The sequence below is a fragment of the Leucoraja erinacea genome, chromosome 18 (assembly GCF_028641065.1).
Source record: "Leucoraja erinacea ecotype New England chromosome 18, Leri_hhj_1, whole genome shotgun sequence".
NCBI classification, from domain to species: domain Eukaryota; kingdom Metazoa; phylum Chordata; class Chondrichthyes; order Rajiformes; family Rajidae; genus Leucoraja; species Leucoraja erinaceus.
In genome coordinates this window covers 12,164,208-12,178,417 of record NC_073394.1, presented here as the reverse complement: position 1 = coordinate 12,178,417, position 14,210 = coordinate 12,164,208, and the positions used below count along the sequence as shown (strand labels likewise).

Below are 14,210 nucleotides of genomic sequence, written 5' to 3'. Positions count from 1 at the left end.
GGTGTACGCCAGTGGAATATTCTTGACGCTAATTAAAGCTACAAGACCGATCCAAAACCTATGTGTTCCCACTTGCAGATATCGTGAACTGCGACTTGAAGTCCACACTCCGAGTCCTCTACAACCTGTTCACAAAATACAGGAACGTGGAGTGAGACGGGGGAGCTGGTGCCCGGTGCCCTCAACGCCAGGGACCAGCGTGACTGGTAGCACTGAAACCACCAGCTGTGCCAACAGGAGCCCCCAGGCTCTGGAGCCCATCGCCGTCTCGCTGGAACCCATCAGTCAGTCGCGTTCCAAGCTTTCTGTCCGTTCCAAGAATTTTTTTTTTTTTAAGAGTATTTTCTATATATGTATATATCCATATATATAAAAACAAGCACTTGAATTACAAAGAGCAGAGGCTATGGTGCTAGTACTTTGATGATAAAATTGTGGCTTTCTCATGTTAATATGGAAAATCTACTCTGGAAAAATGAAAACGCACTTTCCAAATATGTCAAGTTACAAAAGCCAAAGAGCTGGCACAGGCTTGAAGAGTGTAATAACGTCACGGAGCAAGATAGCACAGAAACAGGCCCTTCGGCCCATCTTGTCCATGTCACCAAGTTGGCATTTTGGCCCTGTCCCATTTGCCTGCATTTGGCCCCAGAACCTTCCAAACCATTCCTGGGTCTTTTGAATGTCTTAATTGTATCCATTTCCTCCGGCAGCTCATTCCAGATACAGACTCCCTCTGAGTGAAAAATTTGCCCCCGAGGTCCCTCTTAAATCTCCCACCATAATCCTAAGCCCTCCAGTTTTAAGATGCTCTGGGGGGAAATTTATCCAAGCCCCTCATGATCTTGTACACCTCAATAAAGTCACCCCTCAACCTCCTACAAAAATCTGACGTATGCAGCTTCTCCCTATATCTCAAGCCCACGTCCAGATCCTTTCCTGATGAATCTCTTTGGACCTCTTTGCTTCCTTTAGCCAGGCGACCAACACCACACACACGGACCAGTGTCACAATCAGCCCCCTAAACTTTCTATGCTTCAGTAGAGTTGCATGTTCAGAGTATTTATGTGCAGAACTGTACCAGTCAAGTATTGAACACCATAGGCCTTTTACTGCACAACAAACACATTAGTTTGAAGGATGAGATGAAATGAAGGTCCAGGAACTTCTCCCAGCAAATACTGGGAATGTTTCACCTGTGGGTGGGAGAGGAATCAGGTGTAAAATGTGTGCAAAACATCATGTAAATGTGGGATTCCCCCTGCAGCATAATCAAGGACGAGTCTCACCATCATCCCCCTTCTCCCCTCTTCCATCAGACAAGAGATACACAAGTGTGAAACTGCAGATTCAGTGATAGCTTCGTCCCAGCAACGGAACCATCCTATCACCAATTAGAGAGCGGTCCTGACCCACCATCTATCTCATTGGAGACCCTAGGATTATCATCTTGCACTAAACATTATTGCCTTTATCCTGTATCTGTACACTGTGGACGGCTCGATTGTAATCATGTATCGTCTTTCCGCTGACTGGATAGCATGCAACAAAAGCTTTTCACTGTACCTCGCTACACGTGGCAATAAACTAAACTAAAGAAAGAGATTATTCAATTATCTCCACCCTGATATCGATTGTCACTACCTACAATCTTATGAACGTTGGATGAACGGTGTGAACTTTGCATTCTCCAATTCCAAGAACTGCTCCCACCATCTCCCAGGCCCACTTCTCCCACCACCATGTCACCCTGCTCCTTTTCCCACCTTCCCAATCCCGAGTCCCATATTTGTCACAGGGTGTCAAAGATTAAGGGGAAAAGGCAGGAGAATGGGGTTACGAGGGAAATATAGATCCGCCATGTTTGAATGGTGGAGTAGACTCGATGGGCCGAATGGGCTAATTCTGCTCTTATGACTTATGATCTTATATTTACCTTCTTTTCCCTTACCTGAAGTCCTTTTGTCTCCTTTTACCTCCAGCCTTTGTCACTTACTCCTCTCTTCTGCCAATCACCCCCCCCCCCCTCCCTCCCTCACCTGTATCCACTTTCCAGGATTTGTCCCGCCCCCATCTCTCCTTTCCAGCTTCCTCCCCCTTACTCCATGTCTGAGGAAGGATCCCGACCTGAAACGTCATCTATACATTCCCTCCACAGACGCTGCCTGACCCGCTGAGTTCCCCCAGCACTTTGTGTTTCGCTCAGGATTCCAGCATCTGCAGCCTCTTATGTGCAACCTTCTTTTGTTTGTATTGTATGTGTTTAAAAATAAATGTTGTTGAGTGAATAACCCGCATTTGTGGGACCACGTCCGATATGTGGAAATGCTATCGTGATTATTCCTTGTACCTGATTTTGCAGAATTAGTCTCAATGTCGTGATGCTGATATGTGTGATGTGTGTTTATCTACGATGGCCAAGTGCCTCACTGGACTATTGCTCGGTGTCACACTTTAATTACTCTGTTGTTGGCTGAAAGCTCTTGCGATGGTCCAGTATTTCTGAATTCAAGTCAGTCCCAAACTCCAATCCCATTGACACCATCCCAGCAGGGTGGTGCAGTGCTAGAGTTGTTGCCTTACAGCACCAGAGACCCGGGTTCGATCCTGGCTACGAGTGCTTGTCTGTACGGAGTCTGTACGTTCTCCCTGCGACCTGCGTGGGTTTTCTCCGGGACCTTTGGTTTCCTCCCACACTCCAAACACGTACAGGTTTGTAGCTTAATTGGCTTGGAATAAATGTAAATTGTCCCTAGTGTGTGTAAGATTTTGTTAGTGTTTGGGGTCGCTGGTCGGCGCTGTCTCGATGGGCCGAAGGGCCTGTTTCCGCGTGGTATCTCTGAACTAAACTAAAATCTGAACGTGCATCAGTTACAGGATGCCCACTTGGCCGAATAGAAAAGTGACCATGAGTTCAGTGACACACTCCAGGGAAACAAGCCCGTTGTCCTTGCCCACTCTATTGATAATGTGATCCAGACACATGAGAGGCACTGACCCTCTGCAGACAGTAGAGATAACACACGGTGCAGTCTGAAACTGGACTAGTTCAGTGGGTTCTCTCTGATGATGCCTCATGGGTTTTCTCCGTTTTCCTCCCACATTCCAAAGACGTCCAGGTTTATTCAGTTTAGTTTAAAGATACAGCGTGGGACCAGGCCCTTCGGTCCCGAGTCCGTACATGGTTTCAAGGTAAGTTGGCGGGGGGGGGCAAATGTTTTTACACAAAGTGGTGGGTGCCTGGGAATGGTGGTGGAGGCAAATACGATGGTGGCATTTAACAGGCTTTAAGGGTGGCACAGCGGTAGAGTTGCTGCCTCACAGCTCCAGGGAGACCCAGGTTTGATCCTAGCTCTGGGTGCTGACTGTGTGGAGTTTGCACGTTCTCCCTGTGACCGCGTGGGTTTTCTCCGGGTGCTCCGGGTTCCTCCCACATTTCAAAGACGCGCAGGTTTGTAGGTTAATTAGCTTCTGTAAATTGTCCCCAGTGTGTAGGATAGAACTAATGTACAGGTGATCTGATCGCTGGTCGGCATAGACCCGGTGGGCCGAAGGGCCTGTTTCCACGATGTATCACTAAAACTAAAGCCATGATCACATTGAATGGCGGTGCTGGCCCGAAGGGCCGAATGGCCTACTCGTGCACCTATTGTCTATAAACTAGATGGACATATGGATATGGAGGGATATCAGGTGTCACAGGTTGTGGGGAGAAGGCAGGAGAATCGGGTTAGGAGAGATAGATCCGCCTTGGTTGAATGGCGGAGTAGACTTGATGGGCCGAATGGCCTAATTCTACTCCTATTACTCATGACGATATGGATCATATGCAGGCATTGGAGATTGTTGGGCACAGACATTGTGGGCCGAAGGGCCTGTTCATGTGCTGTACTGTCCTATGTATAGAAAGCAACTGCAGATGCAGGTTCATACCGAAGATTGACGCAAAGTGCTGGAGTAACTCAGCGGGACAGGCAGCATCTGTGGAGAAAAAGGATGGGTTCGATGTTCTACGTTTTCAATGGCCGAGTCCCCTTGATGTTGAGGAGTTAGCTGACGCTCTTCATGGAGGGGAGGTTGCAAACTCGGTGTAAACTGGCTATAGATGTTTACATAAGCAGGCTGTAATACGGGCAGGTGGAACACGGTGACGATAATGTGTTTTTTTTTAAACTAGGGTTTTTATCTGTTATCTAGTGTTGCAAATTTACGAGGGCAGATTCAGGACATGAGCGGCAGAGATGAATGCAGCCCAGATACACCAGCAGCACTATCGAATGCACGGCAGATGGCCTCAAAATGCTGGAGTAACTCAGCGGGGCAGGCAGCATCTCTGGAGAGAAGGAATGGGTGACGTTTCGGGTCGAGACCCTTCTCTCCAGAGATGTTGCCCGTCCCCCTGAGTTACTCCAGCATTTTGTGTGTGTCTTCGGATAGACAAAAATGCTGGAGAAACTCAGCGGGTGAGGCAGCATCTATGGAGCGAAGGAAATAGGCGACGTTTCAGGTCGAAACCCTTCTTCAGGCTGATGAGTTGCTCCAGCATTTTCGTCTACCTTCGATTTTCCAGCATCTGCAGTTCCTTGTTAAACAAGTATAATGAAGACACAAGGTTAATGATTTCAGCAAGTTAGTGGGACACATCCAAGAGGACTCCAGCCCCTCCACCCAGTTTCCTCCCCGGGTCTGCCACAAACAGACTCGGCTAGATAAACCTGAAGGATCCCTTTCACGCCAGTTTTAAGGAGCCGCCAGCCCGCCGCTCCATCATTACGGTGCAACCAGGCTGAATGCAAAGCCTCATCACTCAGCTCCCTGGACCCAGCGGGGCGGCTGACAATAATGCAGAGTAATGAATGGCTCGGAGGCAGCGCCAACGTAATTGAGAATATGAGATGACATTGTAAACACGGGCCGTTAACCCGGCGTCTGATGTGGAGATTACGTTAGTGCTGAGCACACCTGCAGGGCCAAATAGAGAGGGAGCAGAGACACAGCGAATGGACAGCAGCGACCTCTCTGTGTCTTTGTCTCTCTCTGTCTGGCTCTCTCTGCCCCCCCCCCCCCCCCCCCCCCCGTAGTCGCTTTCTTGCCCCCCCCCCCTCTCTCTGTCCCTTTCTCCCTCCTCTCTCCCCCTTTCATTCTCACTCTCCCCTCTCCCCATTTCTCGCTCCAACTTTCCCTCTCCCTCTCCCACCTTTTCTCTCCCCCTTGCTCCCCTCTTGTCTCCCCCCCACCCTCAGCCCCCCCTCCTCCTCCTCCTCCTCCCTCCTCCCCACTCTTTCCCCCTCACACATCACCTCCCTCCTCTTCTCTCCCCCCCCCCCCCCCCCCATACAGTGTGGAAACAGGCCCTTCGGCCCAACTTGCCCACACCTGCCAACATGTCCCAGCTACACTAGTCCCACGCCTGCGCTTGGTCCATATTCCTCCAAACCGGTCCTATCCCCTCATCTTCCCCTTCCACTCTCCCCCCCCCCCCCCCCCTCGCTCTCCCCACTTACTCCTTCCTCTCTCTCCCCTTCCTCTCTCTCCCCCCCTTCCTCTCTCCCATTCTCTCCCTCTTCTCTTCCCATCCCTTTCACCTCTTCCCCTTCGCTTTCTTCCTCTCCTTTGTCCCCCTCACTCTCCTCCCCTTTCCCCCTTTCTCCTCCCCCCTCCCTTCTCTCCTATGCACCTTTGTACCTCTATACCTCTCCTCTCTGTACCTCTCTTCTCTATTACTCCCCCCCCCCCCCGCTATCCCTCTCTTTCCCCTCTACACATCATTCTCTTCCTCTGTACCTCTCACTCAGTACAGAGATCTTTGCTCTACTGTGACCACTCTCTATTGCAGCTTAATTTTCTGCAAAAGGTCAGCTGTAAATATTGTTTATTGACCATGTTGGACCAGCGTTGTGTGACATTAACAAGACACGGACAGCAAGCTCGCTGCAGCTCCCTGCTCCCCTGTGCCTCTGCCTTTTAGCAGAACGAGGAGGTGTTTCTACACCCTGGTTCACTCTCGAGCCCTCAATCGAAAATGTAAATATTCTTCAATCAGTTACGAACATCATTAGATTCTGTTGTAATTGTTGGAGAATGTTGTAAAATCCGTACAGGGCTACCACTGATTTTCCGGCACCCTTGGTTCCAGAGCTTTTGTGGATTATCCATTTTGCCGGACCAACATATGTCGCGGCCTCCGAGGGGAGTCCAACGGTACTGGCCGCTCAGGGGCTGCGATACCTGGTCCGCAAAGTCGACCTCGGAAGTCGGCTATGGGAACGGATCTGCCGGCTCCGGCCGGGCCGGAGTTCCAGAGCCCCGGTCGCAGGGAGCAAATTCGACCGCCCGATCAGCCACGGAATTCCCAGTGAGGTCGGGATCGGCCATTTCACCCAACCTAGATGCCACATTTACTGGTGGACTTCCAGGGGGGATTTCAAGGGCATTCTCGGCATTTTGTCCGGATTAAAGCAGGTGCCGGTAAATCAGTGGTGGAGCTGTATCTCTGGAATCTGGGCCTTGCATAAACCCCTTCAATCTGTGACTCCATCAGTGCATGTCAGAAGCATACTACCATCACCTGGGCACTTTCCAGTATTTATCTCGGAATCCAAATATAATTACATTGTTGGAGACACAAGGAACTGTAGATGCTGCAATCTTGAGTAAAGGACAAAGTGCTGGAGGAACTCAGTAGACCCATTTTACAGGAAGGTTGAGTGGAAAGGTTTGGGGATGTATAAATATTGGGGGGAGGGGGGGTGGCGTAGGAGGGGAGTCAGTCTACCCCACGACAGAAGGGGGAGGAGTAGTACAGTTTGATAGCCACAGGGAAGAAGGATCTCCTGTGGAGTTCTGTACTGCATCTTGGTGGGACCAGTCTGTTGCTGAAGGTACTCCTCTGGTTGACCAGTGTGTCATAGAGGCGGTGATCTGTATTGTCCAGGATGCTGTGCAGTTTGAGGAGCATCCACCCCTCCAAGACTACCTCCAGTGAATCCAACTCCACCCCCAGGTTGGAACCGGCATTCCTGATGAGTTTGTTAATCCTAAAGGAGATGTGCAGGGCAAGATTTTACACAGAGAGTGGTGGGTGCGTGGAACACACCAGCCCAGAGGTTGTGGTGGAGGCAAATATACGATGGTGGCATTTAAGAGGTTTTTAGATAGGTACATGGATACGCAGGGAATGGAGGGATATGGATCATATGCAGGCAGAGGTTTAATTTTGGAATGACATTGTAGGCCAAAGGGTTTGTTTCTGTACTGTACTGTTCTATACCAAATATAGACACAAAGTGCTGGAGTAACAGGCAGCTTCGGGTGCAAGTCACGAATAAAATTGACTTTGACTTTAACTTTGGAGAAAAAGGATATGTGACATGTCAGGTCGAGACCCTTCTTCTGTCTGACCCGAAACATCACCCAGAGATGCTGCTGACCCTCTGATTGCTCCGGCACTTTGTGTCTATCTTCGATACAATCCATCATCTGCAGGTCCTTTCTATGCACTCGATTGTTGTTCTATGTTCTATTTTTGCAGGAAATCGACAGATGACATTTCAGGTCGGGACCCTTCTTCGAGAGATTGGAGGCACCCCAAAATGTCATCTGTCCATTCCCTCTGCAGATGCTGCCTGACCCCTTGAGTTCCTCCAACACTTTGTCTTTTTTTGCTCACAGTTACGTTGTTAATTGCTGCATGGGTTCTGCAAATGAATCAGTCTGTCATGTTTCAAGGCACGTAATGCACTCTGACTATCCGACGTGGGCAGATGCATTTTAATTTTACATTGCAGCAAGAACAGGGAGGAATTATTTAAAGAATAAAGTGCATTTGAGTGACGAACCAGTAGGAATTTGAAAGAAGACTTCAATGTTGTAAATATTTGGCTGGGGACACCCCTGTTTAGGCAGCATCTTGGCATCATGTGGGCCGAAGAGCCTGTTCCTGTGCTGCACTGTTCTACGTTCTAAGTATGTTGTATTGTGCAGCCGCTCAAAGTTCACCACAAGTCTGGTGAAACCGTAGCCAGTCACTCTCTCTCACTGCCTTCATGGTTGGGCACTGAGCTGTATTCAACATGAATCAAAGGACATTACTTTGCGTCAGTACATTAGATTGTTGATCAGATTGCCCTTGGAGTGCCTCTGTATTGTTACGCCCATACAGCCGGTGATATAATGGCTTTGGAAATACTCGGAAGAACGATTACTGGATTGACAGGTCTCAGCTCTCCCAGTACCTCAAGAATTAAGAAGGAACTGCAGATGCTGGAAAATTGAAGGTACACAAAAATGCTGGAGAAACTCAACGGGTGCAGCAGCATCTATGGAGCGAAGGAAATAGGCAACGTTTCAGGCCAAAACCCTTCTTCAGACTGATGGGGGGGGGGGGCGGGTAGAAGAAAGGAAACAGGAGGGGGAGGAGCCCGAAGGCTGAGGGATGGGAGGAGAAAGCCCGAGGGCTGAGGAAGGGGTGGAGACAGCAAGGACTAACACAATTGGGAGAATTCAATGTTCATGCCCCCAGGATGCAGACTCCCCAAGCAGAATATGAGGTGCTGTTCCTCTAATTTCCGGTGTTGCCTGCTCTGGCCATGGAGGAGACCCAGGATAGAGAGGTCGGATACGGAATGGAGGGGGAGTTGAAGTGCTGAGCCACCGGGAGGTCAGGTTGGTTATTGCGGACCGAGCGGAGCTGTTCGGCGAAAAAAATCCCCTTCCTCAGAATTTCTCTGAACATAGATTTTTGCTGTCTTTTTAGTTTAGAGAAACAGCACAGAAGCAGGCCCTTCCGCCCACCAGTGTCATATTAACACTACCCTACAAACATTAGGGACAATTTTGTTTTCCATTTACCAGGCCAATTTACCTACAAACCTGTACGTCTTTGGAGTGTAGGAGGAAACGGAAGATCTCAGAGAAAACCCACGCAGGTCATGGGGAGGACACACAAACTCCGTACAGACTGCACCCGTAGTCGGGATCGAACCCGTGTCTCTGGCGCTGCAGACGATGTAAGGCAGCATCTCTACCGCTGCGCCACCATGTCGCCCGAGAAGTTTACCAAGAAATGTCATGGAATGACGAGAGGAGCTGTGGGAAATGAGAAAGTCATGGAGTCAAACGGCTATAGAAAGAGGCCATTCAGCTGGCCACATCCATACTAACCCAGCTGCATTAATCTCGTCTTCCAGCACTTGGCCTTTAGCCTTCTACACCTAGGTGATTTAATTTAGTTTAGTTTATAATTATTGTCATGTAGGTATAATGAAAAGCTTTTTTTTTGTTGCGCGCTATCAACGAAAGGACTACATAATTGCAATCTTGCCATCCGATACCTGATAAAGGGAATAACGTTCCATTCAAATGCAGACACAAGAGACTGCAGATGCTGGAACCTTCACAAAAAGCAAAGTGTGGAGGAACTTAATGGGTCAGGCCGCATCTGCGAAGGGAATGGAAAGACAGTGTTTCAGGTCGGGATGGTTTTGATGGGCTAAATGGCCTGTTTCTATGTTGTACGAAGTATGAAAAAAAAATGTGAAAGACGAGAATATTTATCAAAAAGTGTGATGTTTCTGACGCTGAGATGTAAAACCAGGCTCCTTGAGTTTGCTGCATAATTCCGTGTCCTTGAATGAATGAATGAATGAATGAATGAATGAATGAATGAATACTTAATACTTTATTGTCACATGCAATTCTTTGCTTGCATACCCAAGATATGCGAATAGTTGCCACGTAGAGGGCGCTGACAATGTTACAAACTACCTGCGTGTCAGGTCCCCCTTTATTCTCCCCCCTCCTCATGGCGTTCCCCCCACGCCGGGTCCTCCTTTGTTCCTTCCTCCGGCAGCAGCCTCCTCGCTTCCATAGGTCCGTCCTTGACCGTCGGTCTGGCTGATCCCTCGTCCCTTCCCTGCCCTGAACCAGGTCGGACAATTCAATCTCAAGGGCCAAGATGGCGGAGGTGGGAGGTGAAGGGGAAAGTGCAAACTCACGTCCCGCACCCTGGGAAAGTGCCCTAAACGGCTGGGGAAGAGGGACGTCCTGACCTTGGTGCATGCAAGCAGGGGGGCACTGCTGGAGGTAACAGGCGGTACTTTTGCAGTGGTAGGTAGTTTGAGAAACTCCTTCCTCCTTTTTAGCTGGGCTTCTGTGAACTGATGTACCAATCGGGAACAGGAGGGGGCCACTCGGCCCCTCGAGCCTGTCCCTTTATTCCATGCGATCACGGCCAATTTGATTGTAACTTCAAATACCTGGGGTTTCCAAAAGCACAGGATACCCGGGGAGAAAATATTTGACCTTATTTGTGTCTTGTTGGGTGAGCCCACATTGGAGGTGTTGGCTGGAAGAGGGTGTTCAGAGTTGTTGTATGGAGTGGTTGTATGCTGATCTGATCTCTCCCTTCCTCTTAATTCCTGATCCCTCTTCTATTCTACACAATGCTGATCCCTCTGTCCCCCAACCTCCCAATCCTTCTTTTCCTCCCATCCCCAAATCCAGCTTTACCCTAATCCCCATCCCCCTTTTATCCCAATACCTGATATCCCTTTTCCTTCTAACACCTGATCCCTCTATTTCTCACAACCTCGCCCTCCCAACACCTCATCTCTCTCTTTTACCCAGCACCTAATCCCTCTTTAACCCCCCCTCCCCCCCTCCGCCCCCCTCGACCCCTGATCCCACTCTTTCTCCTGAACCTCAATCCCTCTTTTCCTCCTATCCCTTGGCCTCTCTGTTCCTCCCAACCCCAGATCTTCCGACTCCTCACCGCATCTAGGCTCTGACTCGGTAGCCTCCTTGTTCCCATTATCAATATTTACCTGACACTATCTCCAGTTTGTTGCGTGATCAATAGTTTGCGAGCATTAAGAATTAACCGCTGCAATGTTTCGACAACTAGATATATTATAAAAGCATGAGTATAGAAGTCGGGAGGTCATGTTGCAGTCATATAAGACTCTGGTGAAACTGCATTTAAAATATTGTGTTCAGTTCTGGGTGTTATGTTATAGGAAAGATATTGTCAAGCTTGAAAGGGTTCAGAGAAGATTTACGAGGATGTTGCCAGGACTAGAGAGTGTGAGCTATAGGGAAAGGTTGAGTAGGCTGGGTCTCTATTCCATGGAGTGTAGGAAGATAAGGGGAGATCTTATAGAAGTATACAAATCATGAGAGGAATAGATCGGGTAGATGCACAGAGTCTTTTACCTTGGGGAATCGAGGACCAGAGGACATAGGTTCAAGGTGAAGGGGAAAATATTTAATAGGAATCAGAGGGGTAACATTGTCACACAGAGGGTGGTGGGTGTATGGAACAAGCTGTCAGAGGAGGTAGTTGAGGCTGGGACTATCCCATTGTTTAAGAAACAGTTGGACAGGTACATGGATAGGACAGGTATGGACCAAGTGCAGGCAAGTGGGACTAGTGTAGCAGGGACATTGTTGGCCGGTGTGGGCGAGTTGGGCCGAAGGGCCTGTTTCCACACTGTTCAATGACCAGGTTCAGGAATAGCTACTTCCCCAATAGCCATCAGGTTATTAAACTTGGCTCGGGCAAAACTCTGAACTTTAATAGCCCATTATCTGTTATCTGTTATTTGCACTTTATCAGTTTATTTATTCATGTGTGTATATATTTATATAATGGTATATGGACACACTGATCTGTTCTGTAGTCATGCCTACTATGTTCTGTTGCGCTGAAGCAAAGCAAGAATTTCATTGTCCTATTAGGGACACATGACAATAAACTCTCTTGAATCTTGAATCTAAGCACAAGCGATGGAAGCTGTGGAGTTTTGAGACTCCACCAGATGGCAGTGCCCAAGACTACTTCTTGCTTTATTAACTCCTAGTTTGGTATTAAATTAGAATTATACATTCTTATTGTTTTGGAGACAGAACTTAATTTTTTTTAACTATACCATGTGCTCACACTCACGATGATGAGAGGTTGGACAAAGTTGGGTTATTTTACTCCCTTCAGCAGAAGGTTGGAGGTTGAGCTTGAGGTGAATGGGGCAACATTTTAAAGAGAAGTGCAGGGCACATTTTTTATGCAGAGGGCAGTGCGTGCCTGGAACGCAATGCCAAGGATGGTGGTGGAGGCAGATATAATAGTGGCATTTAAGAGGATAGGCAGGAATGGAAAGATATGGGTCATGTGCAGGCAGGCGAGATTAGTTTAACTTGACATAATGTCATAAGATCATCAGTGATTGGAGTAGAATTAGGCCATTCGGCCCATCAAGTTTACTCCGCCATTCAATCATGGCTGATCTATCTCTCCCTCCGAACCCCATTCTCCTGCCTTCACCCCATAACCTCTGACACCTGTACTAATCAAAAATCTATCTACCTCTGCCTTAAAAATAGCCACTGACTTGGCCTCTACAGCCTTCTGTGGCAAATAAATCTACAGATTCACCAGCCAGTGTTAAATTTATCAAATGTCAGTAATACAATAGTCTGAAGAAGGGTTTCGAACCGAAACGTCACCCATTCCTTCTCTCCAGAGATGCTGCCTGTCTTGCTGAGTTACTCCAGCATTTTGTATCTGCTGCAATAGGGCTCATTGATAATCTATAATCGATAATCTAGAATGTATAATCGATAATCTAGCCAATCTATAATCCAGTCATCCTATCACAGGGTCATAATGTTTTGCGGACTTTTTGGGCCAAAGGGTCTGTTCCTATGCTGTACTTTTTCATGATCTAAATAACCCTTCCTCTGCATATATCTGTCCACATGTCTTTTAAAAATCATAATGGCATCCGCATCTGTAGCTTCTTCAGGCAGCTCATTCAAGAATACGGACTATCCTCTGTGAAAATGTTGCTTCCTTTTCAATCTCTCCCCTCTCATTGCAAGCCTGTGCCCTCTAGATTTAGAATCCTCTACTCTGTGAGCATTCACTCTACCCAAGCCCCTCATGATCGTGTTCACCTCAATAAGGTCACCCCTCAGCCCAGATACAAGAGCGGCGTTTAAGAGGCTTTCAGACAGGCACATGGATATATGCAGGGAATGGAGGCATGTGGACCATGTGCAGGGAATGGTGGATCATGTGGACCATGTGCAGGCTGGTGATATTAGTTTAGCTTGGCATTATGCGGACGAAGGAACCGCAGGTGCTGGTTTATACCGAAGACAGACACAAAGTGCTGGAGTAACTCAGCGGGTCAGTGGCATCCCTGGAGAAAATGAATAGGTGATGTTTCGGGTCCAGACCCTTCCTCAGACTATGGAGAGACTTTTTAGATGTGACACAACCAGTCATTTTTCTCTATACCACATTCCTGTAGAAGTTTGATCGTGTATTCATCAGCATATGAAATCTCCTCAATCTTTGAATATATATATAATATTCTAATGTAGAATGTGTGGTTCTATTTCCTGTTTTATACTGTGTTTTCTGATACTGCACTATATTGTAATGGGATGCACATTAATGCTGATGCTGCAAACAATCCTTTCATGCAATCAGTCCTGATGTTTTTCATTATAATGTCTGAATGCCAAAAATGGATTTGAATAATTACTAACATATTGCATGTACAATTATTTAAATAGATTCCTTCTTTTCATATTCCCCAGGAGGTGGATGGTTTCAGAAAATGAACAATTACATTGCATTTAATATTGTTTTGTGTTTACACCTAATTAATAAATCACATTTATCATGGTTTATTTTCTCCGTAACCTTAAATCATATGGACATTTATCGATTAATTGATGACACCACCTCGCTTTTTAAATTCACATTGTTATTTTCAAGGCGGCACAGTGGTGCAAGGGTAGAGTTGCTGCCTTACAGCACCAGAGACCCGGGTTCGATCCTGACTACAGGTGCTGACGGTGTGGAGTTTGTATGTTCTCCCAGTGACCGCGTAGATTTTCTCAGGGTGTTCCGGTTTCCTGCCAGACTCCAAAGACGTGCGGGTTTGTAGGTTAATTGGCTTCTGTAAATTGTCCCTTATGTGAAGGATAGTGTTAATGTATGTGGTAATCGCTGGTTGGTGCGGACTCGGTGGGCTGAAGGGCCTGTTTCCACGCCGTATCTCTAAAAGTCTAAACAAGTCTAAAATGCATCTCCACCCTTTCCCCCTCAAACTCCTCTTCAACCGCAAGAATATGCATCTCCAAATCTGGCCTCAGGCCTGTCGCTGACTTCTATCACTTCACTGTTGGGCAGAGATGCCTT

General features: G+C 47.7%; 1 protein-coding gene across 2 annotated transcripts in view; it reads left to right on the top strand.

Moving 5' to 3' along the window:
- LOC129705654 (alpha-parvin) overlaps positions 1–14,210 on the top strand; it is a 50,563-nt gene that overhangs the window by 33,733 nt on the left and 2,620 nt on the right. The window contains exon 13 of one of the 2 annotated variants that reach the window (XM_055649330.1): positions 79–2,756. The exons of the other annotated variant lie outside the window; for it this stretch is intronic. Coding sequence (XP_055505305.1) covers positions 79–155 — 77 coding nt within the window. The 3' untranslated portion in view covers positions 156–2,756. Of the gene's footprint in view, positions 1–78; positions 2,757–14,210 lie in introns of those variants that run through there. 2 annotated transcript variants of the gene reach the window in all.